Source organism: Nerophis lumbriciformis, linkage group LG13, assembly GCF_033978685.3.
Source record: "Nerophis lumbriciformis linkage group LG13, RoL_Nlum_v2.1, whole genome shotgun sequence".
NCBI classification, from domain to species: Eukaryota; Metazoa; Chordata; class Actinopteri; order Syngnathiformes; family Syngnathidae; genus Nerophis; species Nerophis lumbriciformis.
Window position 1 is genome coordinate 22,740,421 of NC_084560.2, and position 20,169 is coordinate 22,760,589.

Genomic DNA, 20,169 nt, shown 5'->3' on the forward strand with positions numbered 1-20,169 from the left:
GCAACAGGACGACGACCCCAAGCATAGGAGTAAATCAACAACGGAATGGCTTCAACAGAAGAAAATACGCCTTCTGGAGTGGCCCAGTCAGAGTCCTGACCTCAACCCGATTAAGATGCTGTGGCATGACCTCGAAGAGAGCGATTCACACCAGACATCTCAAGAATATTGCTGCATTGAAACAGTTTCGTGAAGAGGAATGGTCCGAAATTCTTCCTGACCATTGTGCAGGTCTGGTGTGCAACTCCAGGAAATGTTTGGTTGAGGTTTTTGCTGCCAAAGGAGGGTCAACCAGTTATTACATCCAAGGGTTCACATACTTTTCCCACCATGCACTGTGAATGTTTTACATGTTGTGTTCAATGAAAAGATGAAAACCTGTATTTTTTGTGCAATATTTGTTTAAGCCGGGGTCAGCAACCCGCGGCTCTAAAGCCGCAACGCACCACCCTAGTGGCTCTCTGGAGCTTTTTCAAAAATGGAAAAAGATGGGGTAAAATATATTTGTTGTTTTAATACTGTTTCTGTAGGACAAACTTGACACAAACCTTCCTATTTTGTTAGAAAGCCCACTGTTTAATATGTTTGTGTTTATGCTTCACTGATTAGAATATTTGGCCAGCGCCATCTTGTCCTACTAAATTTGGTGGTCCTTGAACTCACCGTAATTTATTTACATGTACAGCTTTCTCCGACGCTGCCACAGGAAGACGTGTTTTATGCCATTCCTTCTTTGTCTCATTTTGTCCACCAAACATTTTGTGCTGTGCGTGAATGCACAAAGGCGAGCTTTGTTGATGTTATTGACTTGCGTGGAGTGCTAATAATCCATGCTAACATGCGATTTGGGCTATCTGTGTGTACATATTGCATCATTGTCATCATCAGGCCAAAAGACTCTTGAACACATCATAATAATCCCCTCAATTCCCCCCCAAAACGGATTAACTCGCTGGAGTATAAAGAATTATTATAACATAAATCCATAAACGTGGATGCATATGCAAAAGTGCAATATATTTATCTGTATAGTAATCTATTTATTTATATCTGCACCTTATTGCTCTTTTATCCTGCACTACAACGAGCTAATGCAACGAAATGTCATTCTTATCTGTACTGTTCAAATTTGAATGACAATAAAAGGAATTCTAAGTCTAAGTATGCCTCGTGTGTAGGTATATTTGAGCTCATTTAATTTCCTTTACTTATGTCCCCTGTTTATTTCATTTATATTTGCATGCCTCATGACACATTATCTGTATGTAACATTGGCTGCATTTCTGATTGTGTGCCATGTTGTTTCAGACCACAGCAAACGTTACCCTGCTTGCAAAGATTGTAATAAATCAATTAAAAGAAGACACCCTGTCCTTTCCTTTAACTTGGACACACACATCTATAACTTTGGCCTTTCTAACACTGTCATTTCCGGGAGTTATCTAACCCTCTGTGATACTTAATGTGTTGCCTTCATTATAACACTAATATAAGGCTTTTACATTTTTGCGGCTCCAGACAGATTTGTTTTTTGTATTTTTGGTCCAATATGGCTCTTTCAACATGTTGGGTTGCCAACCCCTGGTTCAAGCAGACTGTTTTGTCTATTGTTGTGACTTTGATGAAGCGCAGAAGACATTTTATCACCAATTTAAGCAGAAATCCAAGTAATCCCCAAGGGTTCACATACTTGTTCTTGCAACGGTATGGTTGTGCTTCTCGGTACACATGTATGACCATTAAGCATGTCAAAGTTTTACCTGTACTAGCTAGACTAAGGTTCTATGATGTTGTCAGTTTGACCCTGGAACAGATGATTTCTCCAGTGTTCCTTCCATTATCCCAGGAGATGCTATTTATTTGATGATTTATATGACCAGTCCCAATAGGCCCTCCTCCACAGAGCTTTCTGGCACACTCTTAAACACTTGTATGCTCTCCAAACCTAGTTGCGTTATTTTCTTAAGGGTAAACTCGTTTAAAAAGTCAGACTGTGCTCAACTTTGGAGGTTCCACTGAGTTAAGATTCTCCGCCAGCGTGACACATTGACATGTTTTGCAAAATCATGGCCTGCAATGCCACATGCTTATTTATTTTAACAGCAGACATGAAACATACTACTCACAAAATGTATATAGCCATCACGGTTGTATGTACAATCAACATGTAACCTCGTTTTGTCGGATAATCCACTGCTTTCATACGTAATGGCCAAGACACAGAGCCATAGTGCAGTTATGTACACTACTGGTGGGGCGCTATCTCCACTGTTATCAGTAATTATGTTAAACTTAAGACAGTTAAATCATTTAAGGACAGGAAGTGAGTTGGCACATGTGGCAAAAAAGGATGGACAAGGATGGGGGGGCAGCCTTAAATCATGCAGGCGAGGCGTTTTCAACATAAGGCAGGCAGACAGTGTGCAGGCGACTCCATGCGGGAGGAGCAAATTAAAATAAGTGCACTTTCAAGACAAAAATCTATTAAAAAATAAATAAAAAGCATGGCATTTTTTGTTTTTAAAGGAGGATTTACAATAAGCCAATTCATTCAAATGTGGTTAAAACAAGTACGTTACCACAAAGTTACAGCATGAAAGCAGTATTGGTTGCCTTTGTTTAAGATGTACAGTATTTCCTCAAATAGTGGCCTCCACTTTAATTAATAGACGCCATTCCTCAATTAATCGCTGGGGAAGACAATATATATATAATATAATACAATATACATGTTTTTTCTTAAGGACAAAACAATAGCTTGTTGCAGTTGCCATATGTGTATATATATATATATATATATGGATATACACATTTACATAAACACACATACATGTATACACACACTCATATATACATATATTTGTATATATATATATATATATATATATATATATATATATATATATATATATATATATATATATATATACATATATACATACATATATATATATATATATGGATACATTACATACATACTATTTGTCACAACCTTGTAACTGCGAAAGCATAAAAATGTATAATCGCCACATGATATTATTGTATGTTACAAACTGATGGAAAAATTGCTTTGCACTCTGACGTCAAGGTGGCAAAAACATGTTTGGAATAGCTTTTTGCTTTAAATAATATTGAATTAAGCAGTTGCGCGCGGTACATGTTTTTCAAACATTTAGCAAAAATGCCAAAAATTGTCTTATTGACACACTTCTTATTTCCAGAATGTTGTCGGCCACAAAAAAAGGCAAACAAAATTACCCTAACAAACCACTGTTTGAGGAAATACAACAATTCAAGTACTTTTATGTCCAAATGGAGTGGGTTCTTTAACCAGGTGGCAACACATGATGAGGTAGCGGGAAAAGAAAGAACAATTACTGCTATTGTTTCACTAGCTGTTGGGCTGTGACAGCCACTCACTTCTAGTGGACGACAAAAGCCCAACAGGAGAGTATGGCCAACTTAACGAGAGGCGCCATCTTTGCTACCAAGGATGTGTGCATGGCTGTGTCCAAAAGCATGTAATTGCAGTCGTTCTGACATTAGTTTTCCTTAGCAAATAAACATACTCCAGCTCATAAACCTACAATAAAACATGATTTTATGTCGCAAAAGTATAATTTTGTGGCCGTATTTAATGCATTCCGCTGTATACATTCATGCAGTTCCGTGACCAGCAGGCTCTATAACACTATAATAAACTTTAAAAATACACAGAACCGAAAAAATAACTAATTACCCTCATTTTGCTAAAATCTTCAGAGAAATGATGACGTGTGTGTGAAGTACACTGTGGTGGCTGCAATCAATGGGCAAGGCCTGAGCTTTTAGACTTAGACAAACTTTATTAATCCACTATCATCTATTCTTACATCCAAAATGTTGTTTCTTTTCCTCTTACAATGTCCGGCTATCTGTATTTGTGTTTGACTTTCTCTTCTGCTATTACCGAATTGCATTATACAGTATTAGTTTTACTGAGATTCAAAGATAGCCTGTTTTTGTCAAACCATCTCTTGAATTTGTTAATTTCTTCTGTTATTTGCATTAGCTTCTGTTTGTTCTGTCCTGAACAAAACGCAGATGTTGTGTCGTGACTTTACCTGGCACAAGACGCTGTATTTGGTGGCTTTCCAGTCCTTCACTTCCCGTACTTTTATTCTTTCTGGGTTGTGGGGAAAGCGATGTAAAACATTGCACAATTCCCACGAGTGGAGCAGCCTCACGCTGCACAACAGGGCATTCTTACACTGCAAAAAACTAAAGAGGAAGCGTTGCAGACACACAGCATCAGCCAAAGTTGGTAGCAGTCATGGCGCCCTGTAGTTTACGTGAGTGCATTTTTCACCAATCATTGCGGAGGTTGGCCATACTCTCTTTTTACACAACAGTCAAGAGACCACGAGACTGCCTCATTGAAAAGTGCCCCATTCAATCGTTTCAACCTGCAAAGACCTAACAATGCTTTACACAGTTATATTTTAATATATATATATATATTTTACATTTAAATATAATCCTCAGTAGCGATTTCCTCAGGTCCAGTAAATAAGAGTTCCAGTTTGGTTTGACAGCATGTTACAGATTTAAATGGGATTTATACTAAACATGACATAAACAAGTGTGCAATCTCTTGATGTATTTAAGACAACAAAAAAATGCTACCTTCTTTCTTTGGATTGTCACAAATTAATAAATTAATATCCTCAAACAGTATTTAATCCTGATTTTTTTTTTTCCAAAAACACCCGTTAAGAAGGAAGATAATCAAGCAAGAGCGATTGCACGTGAGCCCGGGAATGAAAGGGAGGGAATGACGAGCGCAAAAAAACCCCACCTCTACGTGTTGAGTGTTATTGCTGAGTCGACTGATTCAGTCAAAAAAAATCAAACAGTGTTGAAATGCTATGGAAACGTGACAGCTGCTAGCCTAGCATCCCGCAAGGAGGTTCCTGGTTTGGGAATATTCAGTTGGGATGGGATTGTACTTATCAGCCATGTTTGATTGCTTTTTAGCAACAGCAGAACAAAGATACTTAATTGAACGGGTGTTCAAAGACACACAGAATGCACTTGGAAGTGTGTGTGTGTGTGTGTGTGTGTGTGTTTGTTAAACCTGTGATATGATCTGCATGTTGAAGCTGGGAGAGCGGGACTGCTTGGTGAGGGGGGACAGCGGGTCCTCCTCCGGCCTAAGCAGGTGGCCCTCCTGCAGGCTGATGGTGGAGTGGCGGTGGGAGCCGCCAGCAGGGCGACCCCCCTCCTGGTCCGAGCCTCCGGCGCCTCCCTCTTGGTCCTCTCTGCCCCCGTTCATACTGAAGTTCATGCAGTCGAAAGACTTGCTGGAGGAGGTGCTGCCGGTCCGTACCAGCGGGGGTCCCGTGGGGAAGCTCAGGTGTTTCTTGATGGGACTCAGCTGGATGGCGTCCAGTTCGATGCTGGCGGGGGGAGACAGCTTCCTCTGCCTATTCGCTTCGGCTAACAAGTCGGCCTGCTTCGGAGGCTCGGGTCTGTCTCGCTCTCTCTCCCGGGACAGTCGGGCCGTGATGGCTTTCTTGATGCTGTTGCTGGCCTTCGGGCCGCCACCGCCACCCGCTCTGGTGCCGCTGGGCTGGCTGCTGTTGGACGCCCCGGAGGAGAATCCCTCGTCTGGGTCATTCACGTTGAAGGAATCCTCGCCGCCGCTCATACCATCGGCATCTAAGTATACACATGTATTTAGTACAACACAACAACTCCATTAGTGAGCACACATCATCTTTATCTCTGCAGGGAACAATTCAATACAGAAAATGCATGTGATGTACAATCTTGCACCACCACTACTGTAGATGTATTGCTATTGCAATGCTATGACAACTTTCTCCCTGTTAGCGTGAGAACAGCACTAAAATACACCTCTGGGTTGTATAATTCGGAGTTTAACCACTCCAAAAAACTTCCAGTATTACCGTTCACTAAGCCTCAATAAGGAATTGTAAGAAAAACGGTATAGACAGGACGTTACGTGACGTAAACAATGTTTGTTTGTGCTACAATTAACAGCGGATAGCTTATGTTCACACTTGTATGATGCCAAGTGAGGGTCTCTGCCGGTTTCAAAAAGTACAATTCAAGATTTTTAAGATGAAAATAATTTAAGACCATTTGACACCCATACACGCAAAAAAAGTACTAAGACAAAGGAAAATCAGAGTGCCAGAATGAATTGTAAGTAGAGGTGTCCGATAATATCGGCCAATAAATGCTTTAAAATGTAATATCGGGAATTATCGGTATCGTTTTTTTAAATTATCGGTATCATTTTTATTTTTTTTTGTTTTGTTTTGTTTTAATTAAATCAACATAACAAACACAAGATACACTTACAATTAGTGCACCAACCCAAAAAACCTCCCTCCCCCATTCACACTCATTCACACAAAAAGGGTTGTTTCTTTCTGTTATTAATATTCTGGTTCCAACATTATATATCAATATATATCAATACAGTCTGCAAGGGATACAGTCCGTAAGCACACATGATTGTGCGTGCTGCTGGTCCACTAATAGTACTAACCTTTAAGAGTTAATTTTAGTCATTTTTATTCATTACTAGTTTCTATGTAACTGTTTTTATATTGTTTTACTTTCTTTTTTATTCAAGAAAATGTTTTACATTTATTTATCTTATTTTATTTAAAAGGACCTTATCTTCACCATACCTGGTTGTCCAAATTAGGCATAATAATGTGTTAATTCCACGACTGTATATATCGGTATCGGTTGATATCGGTATCGGTAATTAAGAATTGGACAATATCGGAATATAGCATATCGGCAAAAAGCCATTATCAGACATCCCTAATTGTAAGTATATGAATTCACTCACTGCTCTTTCACATTAGAAACCATAATGGTTAAACTAATAAGCCTCTGTAGTGTAAACTAACTGACAAAAATATTAGCAAACAACATAACAGCCAATTTTCAGATTTGCCAAATGACTGTTTTCTTGCAAAAGGTGCAGTGTGCTTCATATGAAGTGATTTGATGTAACAACTATAACGTAAGCAATGGTGGAGGAAAGAAGTTGATTCTTGTATAGAACACGGACTAATCCTGGATTTTGAACTTTTAAATTATCATTACATTCACTTTGACCGCAATGATTACAAATGCTTCCGTCTTTGATAGCTTCACATCTGGGTCCTAAACACTTTTTCCGGACCATAGGGCGCACCGGATTGTAAGGCGCACTGCTGATGAGCGGGTCTTTTCAGGTTGATTTTAATACAAAAGGCGCACCGGATTATAAGGTGCGCCTTTGTTGTAGTGGTGTAGCGTGCAAGGACGAGAGTGGAAGAAGTGTCAAAAGATGGAGCTAACTGTTTTAATGATATTCAGAATTTACTTCAATCAATAACGGAGCAGGATCTCCTCATCCGTGGCTCCCTAGTGCAACAACAACGCCGGAAATGTGTCCCGTGAAAATACGTCCGACCGGAACTCTCTAATAACTAAAGTTCCTTGGGTGAATAATGTAGTAATAATAATAATAATCCATAGCGAGTCTACTGACAGATATAAGTTAGAACTATACACTACTTTATATTATAAATGGCAACAGCGGAGGATGAATGTCACATAACAAGAAGATAGAGAAATAGAAGAAGCTCATAGACTACGGCGCCGGACTACAATGGTGGACTTGCACAAATTTTCAGGACTTATGCAGATCCCAAATACACATCAGTAGGTACCAGAAGGTAAGAAAAGTTGGTTTTGCATAATATTGCGATCCTATACGCAAGATAATGTCTGCTAATAGGTGCCCTTTTGAGGTCCTTACACACACACCATAATAATACTCATATGTTTAAGCTCAGTACGTCTGGCTACGGTACCCGTAATGCTTCGACAATCCATCAAGCAGTGCGGCTTCATAGCTTAACGAAGTCGTACTAATATATTTTGAAAGATTTTTGAGCGCCACGTGTGATGTTCTATGTTCTCAATGGAACATTTAAAGTTTTGGTGTTGTTAACTGGCGTCATCTTGCAGTTTACACGTACCTTATGTGTTACTGCCATCTACTGGTCACACTTTTCATTACACCATGTACCAAAATAAATTACTTCTTGGTCGGTAAGCACATACCGTACATTAGGGGCATAGGGTTATAAGGTGCACTGATTTTTGAGAAAATGAAAGAATTTTAGTGTGCCTTATAGTCCGAAAAATGTAGTAATAAGTTTCAATCTACCGGCTTCATGCATGAATTAAATTAATCGTTCTGGAGCCACAAATTGTTGAACTTGAGCTTCCCCATCTTATGCAAGTAATTCGGCTTTGGTTAAAATGTTTCCGCTGTTATGCTAGGCTTTAACAACACACCACAGCGCGCACAGCACACTAACTGGTGGTGCTCATTAAATTGTGACCGGGCAGCAGAGGTAGCCTATTTTAGTTCCATTTTGTAGTTCCATTATAGCGTCCTTAAAAATCAAAACATTTTAAAGCAAGACTGAAGTTTAAGCACTTTTTAAATAAAAGTAAAGCTAATAGATTTTCAAGACCTTTCAAATTTGTAGTCAATCAATTGTATGACAATGTACACATTGTAAGGCCTTAAATTAAAATTGTTGGATTTAAGACTTTTTAAGACCCTGCGGATACCCTGTAAGTACAGTGGTACCTTGATATTATACGAACAGTTTGATTCACAAACTACAGGTCTAATAAAAATATGCTTTGTTGTATGAACCGTGTCTCATAATACGAACATTTCATCCACCCATTGTGTGCTTGCAATGCATCCACTGTGGGCGGGCTTGTCGCTAGATACTGTGCTAATTGCTACTTTGTGAGCTTTGTCAGTGTTTATTTGCCTTTTTCTAAATTTGCTAGCTCAATGTGAGTCCAAAGAAAGCAATAGACAAGCGAGCGGTATGTGGTTGAAAACATAAAAACGTATTACAGGAATATTAGAATAATCATTGGTCGCCCTTAAAGACAGTTTTTATTTTATATTAATATCAGAGGTTAACCTATTTTTACACCGATATGCTAATAATTAAGGAGGTGTGTGGCGCATTAGCAATGTGACTCATGTTGCTGCTTTGATTTACAAATGTAATACTTTTAAAAGCAGTGGGTTACTTACATTTGTGTGACGCCAAGACTGTTAGTAATGTTATAATGTGAAATATGCAAGTTGGTGTTTGTGAATAAAGAGTGTGGGTTTTTTTGTTTTACTAATAGCAACAGTTCATTTCTTTTTGTATGCAGCTAAAACGTTAAACGTGAGAATCAGACAGTCGGTCAACTCAACTCAAGATTTAAATTTATTTGTTAATATTAGTGAAGGAAGTTCGATAAGTTGACCCAAAAGGAGGTAACACGTCAATAAGAACCAAATCATTCAAAGCTGTAGGGCATAAAAAAGATTTAGATTGAGATATTTACAAAGTTAAAAAATGTTTCCATCATCATGTACATAAAGTGTAAGGGTCCATGTTGTCACGCACAGAATGCAAGAGAGAAGATGCATGCTCTCCAGGCGAATTCATCATTCAGTCCTCCTGTAGCGCTGCTTGGTCACATGACCGGTTAGGTCCGAGGCCAGGCTGCTAATCAGCGGAGAGTGCTGAGGCCGGTCCGAACGTCCCGTGAGATTGATAGCGCTCCACTTTGAGCTGACAGCCTGCAAGGCAACCGAGCCAGTGTGCAAGGCAAAGACGCCAGCTATCCCACTGAAACATTGCAACTATAGTTAGACTACAGCGGAGAAAAATACCTCTTTTAATACGCAATATAAATCACAGGCGTCAAACTGAAGACCCGGGGGCCAAAACTGGCCTGCCAGATCATTTTCTATGGCTCGCCAAAGCCGCAATATACTTAATGTGTCATCTTTTGTTCCTGAATGTATTTGTTCTTTCCATTTTGACAAAACATAAGCATTTATTTTACCTTTAACATTATCTAATAATGTAACAAATATTATATTATCATACATTTCACACATTTTTGTTTGTTAAAATAAAATGTAAAAATCTGCTAGACGTTTGGGTCACAGCTTAAAATGTAAACGCTACATGACCAGCACTAAGCTGACTTAAAAAAGCATGTAGAAATAACAAATATCCATCTATCCATTTTCTACCGCTTATTCCCTTCGGGGTCGCGGGGGGTGCTGGAGCCTATCTCAGCTACAATCGGGCGGAAGGCGAGGTACACCCTAGACAAGTCGCCACCTCATCACAGGGCCAACACAGATAGACAGACAACATTCACACTCACATTCACACACGAGGGCCAATTTTAGTGTTGCCAATCAACCTATCCCCAGGTGCATGTTTTTGGAAGTGGGAGGAAGCCGGAGTACCCGGAGGGAACCCACGCAGTCACGGGGAGAACATGCAAACTCCACACAGAAAGATCCCGAGCCCGGGATTGAACCCAGGACTACTCAGGACCTTCGAATTGTGAGGCATACGCACTAACCCCTCTATCACCGTGCTGCCCAGAAAATAACAATATATGTAAGAGAAAATACATTATGTTGCTCTTTCCTTCTTTGTGTGTGTGTGTGTGTGTGTGTGTGTGTGTGTGTGTGTGTGTGTGTGTGTGTGTGTGTGTGTGTGTGTGTGTGTGTGTGTGTGTGTGTGTGTGACAATAGTACTCTTTAAAAGCAAATTTTAGAAGATTTTGGTCAAATCTAAGCTAGTAAAAAAAAAAAAAGCAGAAAATAAAAATAACCTACGTGTTGAACCCAGCAATTAATTGGAATATTTGAGTTAGGTCATGTAATAAATCACAGAAGCTGTCCTTAGTTATTTACCAGTGTGAATGCTAAACAAACCGCACTAAAGTGCACGCTAAGTTATTATAATTTTTTGGGTTTTACTGTACCGCAAGTGCGAATGCACCCTAATCAGACATTGAGATTACAGTAGTTACCTTATGAGACCCTAGACCTTTTGGACAATGTTAATGCTTTAAACTTCGTAGAAATAGTTTGTGAAGGCCCTTTTCTGTTTCAATAAGGCCATGTCTACACTAAGCCCTCCTCGGACAATTAGTTTTACACGTGTAAGTGCGCCGTGTAGTTCTTGAATCTCCGGGTCTTAGCTTTGTATGGACTCATTGATCGTTTACAAACAGAGTTCGGAGAGGAAGTGACGCCAGAAAGACTGCGCCCCACACAGGAAGTGACGTCAGAAAGAACGCGCCACAGCCAGCTTCATAATAAAGCGGTTTCGTAACTCGGAGCTAACCACTGGAAAAATGAAGGCAAGTCAACCAAACATGCCCGTGTTTCTCCTTCCGTCTGTATAGACGCTTGTAGAAATCACACATGAATACCTTAAGAGAAAGCGATTGCAGCTATTTGGGATACAACACTTCTCAGACGGCAAGATAACTTTCAAATGTCCAGGTCAGCTGTGATTCTACTTACCGAAAAACTTTGTCCATTTGTCGAATGGTCGAATCGAATGCATTTGGACTGGCAAAGCAGACTGTATCAGTTATTGTCCGCCATGTATGTCGTGGACTCAACGTCTAGGTCCAGAGTATATAAAGTCACCAAAAACGAATGGACAATGAAGGTGAATGCAAAAGAGTGAGGAGTGTCCTGACCAGATATCTAGATCCCTAGATTGATTGTTGTAAAATGTTCTTTGTCACATTGTGTACTTATCACATGTCCAATAAAGATTCGATTAATTTATGATGGCTCAGGTGTGATTCACTACAATAGGGCCCCACAGCACACTGGATTCCAGTTAATTGAAATACCACAACACTGGATATTGTTCAGATGAGTTAAATTTAAGAACTTGCACACAAAGCAAAACTAGAGGTGACTATGACGTGCGCATTTTCCGCGAATGCGTACTCGGTCGCGTTGCGCCGGCGGACGGAGGGGGAGAGGGGGTCTTAAACAACCATTGTGTGCGTGGACAACGATACGGTTAGGTGGGATTTACCCTGGATAACCTTAGTGTAGAAGGGGCCTAAGACAAGGTCCACAAAGGAACTTCCGCTCCTAAATATATGGAGGCTTTAACACCTTCACTTCCTGTAGGCTAGACACCCAGGTGTCCCGATACTTTGTCCCGACAATTATTTTCCTCATATAAAGCTTTTTATACAGTATGTCAAAGTACCTACAGTATGAGAAACTTCAAATTCGATACAAACAACCTGGGTCAGAACTGCATTTACTTCCAGGCGTCGTTTAACACCCTGTGGGAGATTTTGCAGCATTAAACTGCACAACCTTGGGATGACAGCACCCTTTTATGGCAGTCTCAACATCAGTGTAGCAGCACATTCAATAACCTTTTTTTGCAGTACTAAATAAATTGCATCATTTATTTGTGATGTCCACCTAAGACAATGTAGCCTACAAAACACACTGATTTCCTCTCTTTTCGCTATGAAACAAAATCCTCCTGGGATTCAGTGTCCTCTGCAGTGGACTTTTGGTCTATTGCTTCTGTCGTTTCGGAAAACATATCCCTGTGAGGCTATGAACAAATGTCCACTGCAGGGGATATAATATGATCATAACACAATTGCTTAACAGATATAATTGTATCATGCAATCAAGTTAGTACCAAGAAGAGCATTATTCATCTTCAGTGGAAGATTTGCTGAAAAGGACTTCCAACAATTCTTTCAGGGTAATATCATGCAAAAAGAGCTGGGAAACCCCTGCTGATCCTCATGTCATGTCAGAGGTTAATAAATATGAAGAGAGCACACAAAAATGAAGACATTCAACAAGACAAAATGGGCTGAAAATTAATGCATTGCGCTGCTGTGGGATTTTGTTACAAAACCGACCACGTTCTCCCTGTGACATTTTCAAAATGTTAGCATTCGAGATGTGCTAGCTGAAGCACGGGCATGCATGACGGAGGGCTCGTTCCCACTCACTGAGCAGAGGAAGTAATGCGACATGGCAGAAAAGCTGCACTGGCAATGACTTACCCTGCTGGACTGCAAAAAGAAATAAACCCTGAGCGATCCAAAAATGGTGCAGTGAACTGCAGCCCACAAACAAGATGTCAGGTGCTCCGTCGGCCGTGTGAGACGGACGCACTTTTTCCTGTGGAGACTACAAATACTTATATGGATGAGGAAGCCAGTCTAAAACTCAGTGAGTGACAAAGGCCAAAGTAAGAACGTGTGCTTAGGAGGGGGGATCGGAAGGGGAGGATTTGACATCATGGCAGGCAAATGCAACAAGACCACTGGCCTCACTTCCTTCAAAGCTGCAAAGGCACATTTTCCACTCTAAGACGGGCAAAGAGCAACGGGCTGTTAGCTAAGGGACTGAACAAAGTAAGCCATGTTTGCATCAAGAGGTACAGCTCGATTCAGCTCGGTACAGTCCAGTTTGGGGCAGATCTGGCATATGACTACTTCCTGGTTAATACAAGAAGATTTTTTCAAACTGCAAAATTAAATTGTATAAGCACTTTTACCCAGACCCTCACCAAAATAGTTATTTTTAAGTCTATCCTTTTACTAGGACTTGTGAAAATTGGTTATGCAGTTTACTCCTGTACTGCTACACACAAAAAGGGTGAAACAGTGTCAAAACACACCCATCGACTGTGTTTGTGCTACTATTCTTCTGACATCACACGGGGGTGCTGGTATTACACTCCGTAACTCCAGTGGCTTAAAGGTGACCTATGATGAATTTCGTCTTTTCTGACTTATAACTGTTGTTACAATGTTGGATACTCGTGTTTACAATGCCAAAGCATCAAATCATAAGGTTCATACATTTTGGCGTAAACTCACATGCATTTTTTTGGATGCCTCTGTTCACGGGGTTTTGCAGTCTGCCTACGTTGTGACCAACCTTGAGACCTCCGATTTCGGGGGGTGGGACGGGGGTGTGGCTGGGGGCGTGGTTAAGAGGGGAGGAGTATATTTACAGCTAGACTTCACCAAGTCAAGTATTTCATATATATATATATATATATATATATATATATATACACACACACAGTATATATAAGAAATACTTGACTTTCAGTGAATTCTAGCTATTTATATATTTTATCATATATATTTTATCATATATATATATATATATATATATATATATATATATATATATATATGTATATAAATAAGAGAAATACTTGAATTTCAGTGTTTATTTATTTACACATATACACACACATAACACTTATCTACTCATTGTTGAGTTAAGGGTTGAATTGTCCATCCTTGTTCTATTCTCTGTCACTATTTTTCTAACCATGCTGAACACCCTCTCTGATGGTGCATTCTGTTTCGTCTCCTTATGTGTGCAGTTGTGCACTTCACTCTCTAAAAGCCCTAGATGTTATTGTCACATATGCATGTACAGTAGATGGCAGTATTGTCCTGTTTAAGAGTGTCACAACATTGCTGTTTACGGCAGACGAACTGCTGTACGGTAGACGAAAACGTGACTGCTATTGTGTGTTGTTGCCGCGCTGGGAGGACGTTAATGAAACTGCCTAACAATAAACCCACATAAGAAACCAAGAACTCGCCCTCGATCATTCTACAGTTATAACGTCATTGGGCAGGCACGCGGTTTATATTGTGGGAAAGCGGACGTGAAAACAGGCTGTCGACACGTCACTCAGGTCCGCCTGAATTTCGGGAGAAAATTTGTCCCGGGAGGTTTTCGGGAGAGGCGCTGAATTTCGGGAGTCTCCTGGAAAATCTGGGAGGGTTGGCAAGTATGGTTGTGACGTCATAGCGAGGCGGACGTATTTATTTCTACATTAAGCTAAACTTTCAGCCGGGGCGGGGGGGTTATAAAGGGGAGGCCATGAGGAAACACAAAAAAGGTAAGATAAGTATTATTTTGTGCATGTGTACCTAATGTTGTGACCAGCTGAAACTATATATTGTCTATGAAGTTTATTTTCTACTGTGTCTGGACATAAAAATACCAGTGATGACTTCAAAATATATATTTAAACAGTAAACATTTTTTAAAAGATAAGTTATTTTAAAATACTTTTGGAGAGGGTAAGGCGTAATTTCATTTGCTATCTGGGAAGGCCTTCAGAAAGGAAAACATATTACAGACAGATTTTAAAAAATATGTGTCAAAGTCAAGTCCCGTGGGTCGGATTTGGAATGAATTATCTATGGCCCCCGGGATGATATTTGATTAGTATTAGAAGCGGCCCGCAGGCCACAGACCTCTGCTGCTTTTTTGCACGCACCAATACTCCATCAGTGTTGGTGCTAGGAATTTTCAAAATGGGGTCCAGGGACCCCATCAAGTCTTAAAAATGTGGCTCCACAGTACATTTTTGGGGTCCCACTTTTTTGTGACCATTTTAAAAACAAATGATAAATGTATGTATTATACTGTTGTATCTCAAATTCTATATTGTGTTTTGGAAAAAGGTTGTCATAACGTTAATAAAAAAAAATAAAAAAAAACATTTTTATGCATATGTAAATTTATTCATTTATAAACATTCATTCAGTGTCTTCTTTCCTTCATGGATCTAAACTTTACGGCTGCCGGTATTTTTTTCTATATTTTTATTGTAATATTTTCAGAATGTGTTTGTTTTATTTTTGGCCAAAGTAAGACATAGAAAACAACCTGAAGTTGTCTTTATTTTTTAGTTTTAATGCCATGATTTTAATAGTACGCGTGTGCAAAGATTTTCCTCCATGCGGCCCCTGAGCTCAAATGAGTCTGACACCCCTGCTTTAAAAGAAATGTTTTAAAAGGGACTGTGGAGCAACATTTGCACCAAAGCATATCCAATATACAGTATATTAGCTAGACCAGTCAGTCTAAAACTGTGGTATGTGTACAACAAGTGGTACGCGGGCTCCATCAATATTTCCCTATATTCAAACACAGTTACTGTTCAAACTGCGTGTGATGTTACAGTGACCGAAAATATTAAAGCAGCACTAAGTAACTTTTCAACCTTCATAAAATATTTTCATAACTTTTGGGAACATACTGTACATGGACTTAAAACGAGTTGAATGACACCTTAGTAATGGCCTGAGGGGGTCTGTATCGCTTTCACTGGCACTCAGCAACTTTGAAGTGGGTGGCAGGAACCCAGCCACACAAAAAATCAGACTGCTTTACGGCATACGTCACTTCCCCCTTTTCCAATTCGTTAAAAAGACGGAACGCCTATGTGCAATTACTGCTATCATGGTCGCAGCTGCAAAACAACCGAAAATGAAAAGTTTGGTCTGAGGAGACAAAAAAAAAGGGAGGCTACCCGGACAAAAGGCCAATCAAGAATCATCATTGGCCCGGCTTTCACTCGCTGGCGTGACCTCAAAGACGAGGAGGCATTTCAGACTGATGCTGCTTTGGCTGTGTTCCTGCTCGACTAGTAAGTAATTTTCGATGCGCAAATAAAAAAATAATGCTAATGTTAGCTATTGGAAATTTGCGTGTTAGCAATAGACACCAGCTTAATAGTTTGCAGGTCCGCACTGACACAACCAGCCACGCAACAAACTCATACTGTATAAAGAAATAACAATGCGATGACTGCAAACCACATATATAAAGTTTTGAGTAAAAATGTAAGTTCCTTCTGTGGAACGCGATCAGTCATACTGAATCATTGTGGTATTATCGTGTCAGTTTGTATGTGCGTGACAGTAGCTTCTGACGATTTACGACTGTGCGCTGGTCCTCATGGAAAATGTGGTCTTTCTTCAGGGCAAAACACTACAACTTTGGTCCACAGGCGCTGCCAAAATCAACCAAAACTGAAAGTTCTTAAGTGGGGCTTTAAATAAATGTGTTAAATAAAACCTCAGCTATGTATTTGATGAATACTTAGGCATACCATGCTACTATGTTAAACGTTGGTGATTATGGTGGTACTTGGAGACCATTTTTTTTCTGAGGCGGTCCTTGGTGAAAAAAGTTTGAGAATCACTAATATAGACCACACGGTAAAATGATCAGAGGTCCCCTTTAAAATTTCTCACTCAATGCACTCCCAATATTAGGGAGTTCAGCGCCAACATTTTGGAACACATTTTTGGGAGCCTGACAAGCACATGTGTATACAATTTGAGCAAGATTGTTGAAAAATATGGCTACCATCGAGCAAAACGTCTTTTCAAGGGCAAGATTTAGCCCTCAAAATCATGGCGCATCTATCTAATGATTATAAAACTATATGTGAGCATGTACTAAATAGCGCTTAAGCATAGATTAATCAATGTTTACTTATATAGCCCTCAAAAAATATTTGCATCCATGAGACCAGTACTCTAAAGGAATACAAACCACTTTGAATGGTAGCCCAACAGGAGGGGGGCAGGAAGTGATATATTTGGATTGGTTATTTTAAATACCCTTCAAAATAAACTCAACAATACATAGACGGTACTGAACTGCGTTTAAGTGTACCTGCTTGATGAAAACATGGCTTTAGGGATACTTTGGGGAAGTGCAAATGCAGGGAACAGCAGAGAGAAATGCCTCATAGCTGAAGAGTAGTAGTAAGAGGAAGATAGGGTGGTTGCTACTCAGGGTGTTCACCCCTTCCCCTACCCTCAAGTGTGATGGGGGGAATGGTGCTGCTGCTGCTGTTGTGGTGGTGATGGTTGCGAGGCCCCCCTTCTCTCTGCTCTTTGGCTGTTGAGTGGTGGTGGTTAGGACGCGTGACGGCGAGGCTCAACTCGGCATCATTCGAGTAGTCAAAACAATCTGGGAGTCAACAACACAGACGTGGTTTCTTTAGTGGCAGCGGGCTTCGACCACCTCCGGCCGAGCAGACCCAACAGTGTGTGAACATCAATTTTCTGGATTACTAAATACAAAGACTAGGTTTTTAGAGGCAGCACCATTTTGTCATGACGAGAGGGGCAACAAAAGAATAGGAAGCAATGAGAAGAAGAAGCACCGTGACACAGAGACAACATGATGCATCGAGACAGGAGACACCATTTGGACAATGCTAATGGTGTGACCGGCTCATGTTAACATTCTTCCTCACTGTTCAAGAGCACAAAAACCAAATAAAGATAATTTTGCTCACCTAAAACCTCCGTCTTGCGGCCTTTCATCGATTAAAGAAAATATATGATATATATTGGTATTACTTTCATATTCAAACTGCTTCCCAATGGTACTAAAAAGGACACAATAGGACACCAAAAGTTGTGTTTTTCCTGCTTTGTTCCCGCAAGCCTTACCTTCTCTCTTCCAGCGGTGGCGGCGGATGGAGGCGGTGGTGATAGCCGAGATGGAGATGCGGCTAATTGTGGGTGTCACCTCCACCTGCAGCACCTTGCGGCCACGCGGCTCATTCGGGGCGCTCTCTGGTAGAGAGTTCTTCATGGCGTTGCCCAGCTGCGGGTGACGCAAGATTTAAAACGGACATCAATGTGGCAGCCAAACAACTGCAAGTCAATTTTTATTCATACAGTAGTACCTCTGCTTGAAAATATCTTGAAATAAGAGCTGCCTCTGTGCTAATTGTGATGCTTTAAGTTGCAAACAAAAAATTTAGCTATCAGTTGTCATAGCAAATGTTACTGTGAACCCTGTAAGATCTGACCAGAACATCTGGTCTTACTTGCTAGCATTAACTTAGCTCTATAAAGATGGACATAACTTTGTTTTTCCAACCATGGAAAGGAAGTGCTGAGAAAAAGAAGCAAAGTAAAAAAAAAGAAATCAACAACATGGCACAGTTGATGATACACCATACTGTAGCAAAATTAGCCTTACATCCGCCAAGAATGTTAAAATAATGTCTAAACAGCAGACATTTATCCATGAAAATATGGAAAAGCTGATTATGGTGTGTTTGACAGAGAAACAACTGCAAAGACTGTACCGTAGTGAAGTGAAGTAAATTATATTTATATACTTTTTCTCTAGAGACACAAAGTGCTTTAGACAGTGAAACCATTTTTTCTACATCTTTAAGCTACATTTAAACCAGTGTGGGTGGCACTGGGAGCATGTGAGTAAAGTGTCTTGCCCAAGGACACAACAGCAGTCACTAGACTGGCGGAAGCAGAAATCGAACCTGGTACCCTCAAGCTGCTGGCACGGCCGCTCTACCAAGTCCACTCTCAAAGGTAAATGTTATACATTTTTACATTACTTTTTGAAACTACTGTAGTTGTTTGTAATAGATTGTAGTTTTTCTTAAAATATTTTTTCTTGCTACGCGTCAAAATTGTTTTGGGGCAGCCAAGCGCTAATTAAATTGCAGGCATGTGGGCAACCTTTGAAAAAAACGTGGAAAATTAAAAAAAAAAAAAGGAACATTTCTATCAGCACAAAGTGCTGCCAAGCAAGCCCCGAAAGGAAATTTAGAAAATCCAGACTACATTTTCAGCAATTGGATGCATTTCTACATTATAGTTTACCTTTAGATTTATTCTCTTCTACCAACCTCTTTTGGCAGTATTTTTGACAGTTACATGTCCCATGTAATGTACAATAACATGTTTCATTTGTTTTAGTAAAGAATTTACCGTAGTTTTCGGACTATAAGTCGCAGTTTTTTTTCATAGTTTGGCCGGGCTCCAGTGCGACTTGTATATGTTTTTTTCCTTTTTTATTATGCATTTTCGGCAAATGCGACTTATACTCCGGTGCGACTTATACTCCGAAAAATACGGTACTAGAATTATTATTAGTGTTGTCCCGATACCAATATTTTGGTACCGGCACCAAAATTATTTTGATACTTTTCGAAATAAAGGGGACCACAAAAAATTGCATTATTGGCTTTATTTTAACAAAAAATCTTAGGGTACATTAAACATATGTTTCTTATTGCAAGGTTGTCCTTAAATAAAATAGTGAACATACAAGACAAACTTGTCTTTTAGTAGTAAATAAACAAGCAAAGGCTCCTAATTTAATCTGCTGACATATGCAGTAACATATTGTGTCATTTATCATTCTATTATTTTGTCAAAATTATTAAGGACAAGTGGTAGAAAATGAATTATTAATCTACTTGTTCATTTACTGTTAATATCTGCTTACTTTCTCTTTTAACATGTTCTATGTACACTTCTGTTAAAATTTAATAATTATTTATTATTCTGTTTCGATGCTTTACATTAGTTTTGGATGATACCACAAATTTGGGTATCAATCCGATACCAAGCAGTTACAGG

General features: G+C 39.7%; 1 protein-coding gene across 4 annotated transcripts in view; it reads right to left on the minus strand.

Moving 5' to 3' along the window:
• Nucleotides 1-2,935: 2,935 nt before the first annotated feature.
• LOC133613732 (hyccin 2-like) overlaps nt 2,936-20,169 on the minus strand; it is a 71,455-nt gene continuing 54,221 nt past the window's right edge. The window contains exons 11-14 of one of the 4 annotated variants that reach the window (XM_061971486.2): nt 18,220-18,376; nt 18,063-18,083; nt 17,576-17,731; nt 2,936-5,700 (exon numbers count right to left, since the gene is read on the minus strand). In XM_061971486.2, coding sequence (XP_061827470.1) covers nt 5,111-5,700; nt 17,576-17,731; nt 18,063-18,083; nt 18,220-18,376 — 924 coding nt within the window. In that variant the 3' untranslated portion in view covers nt 2,936-5,110. The remainder of the gene's footprint in view (nt 5,701-17,575; nt 17,732-18,062; nt 18,084-18,219; nt 18,377-20,169) is intronic. The other 3 variants (XM_061971487.2, XM_061971488.2, XM_061971489.2) reach the window with 3 other exon arrangements.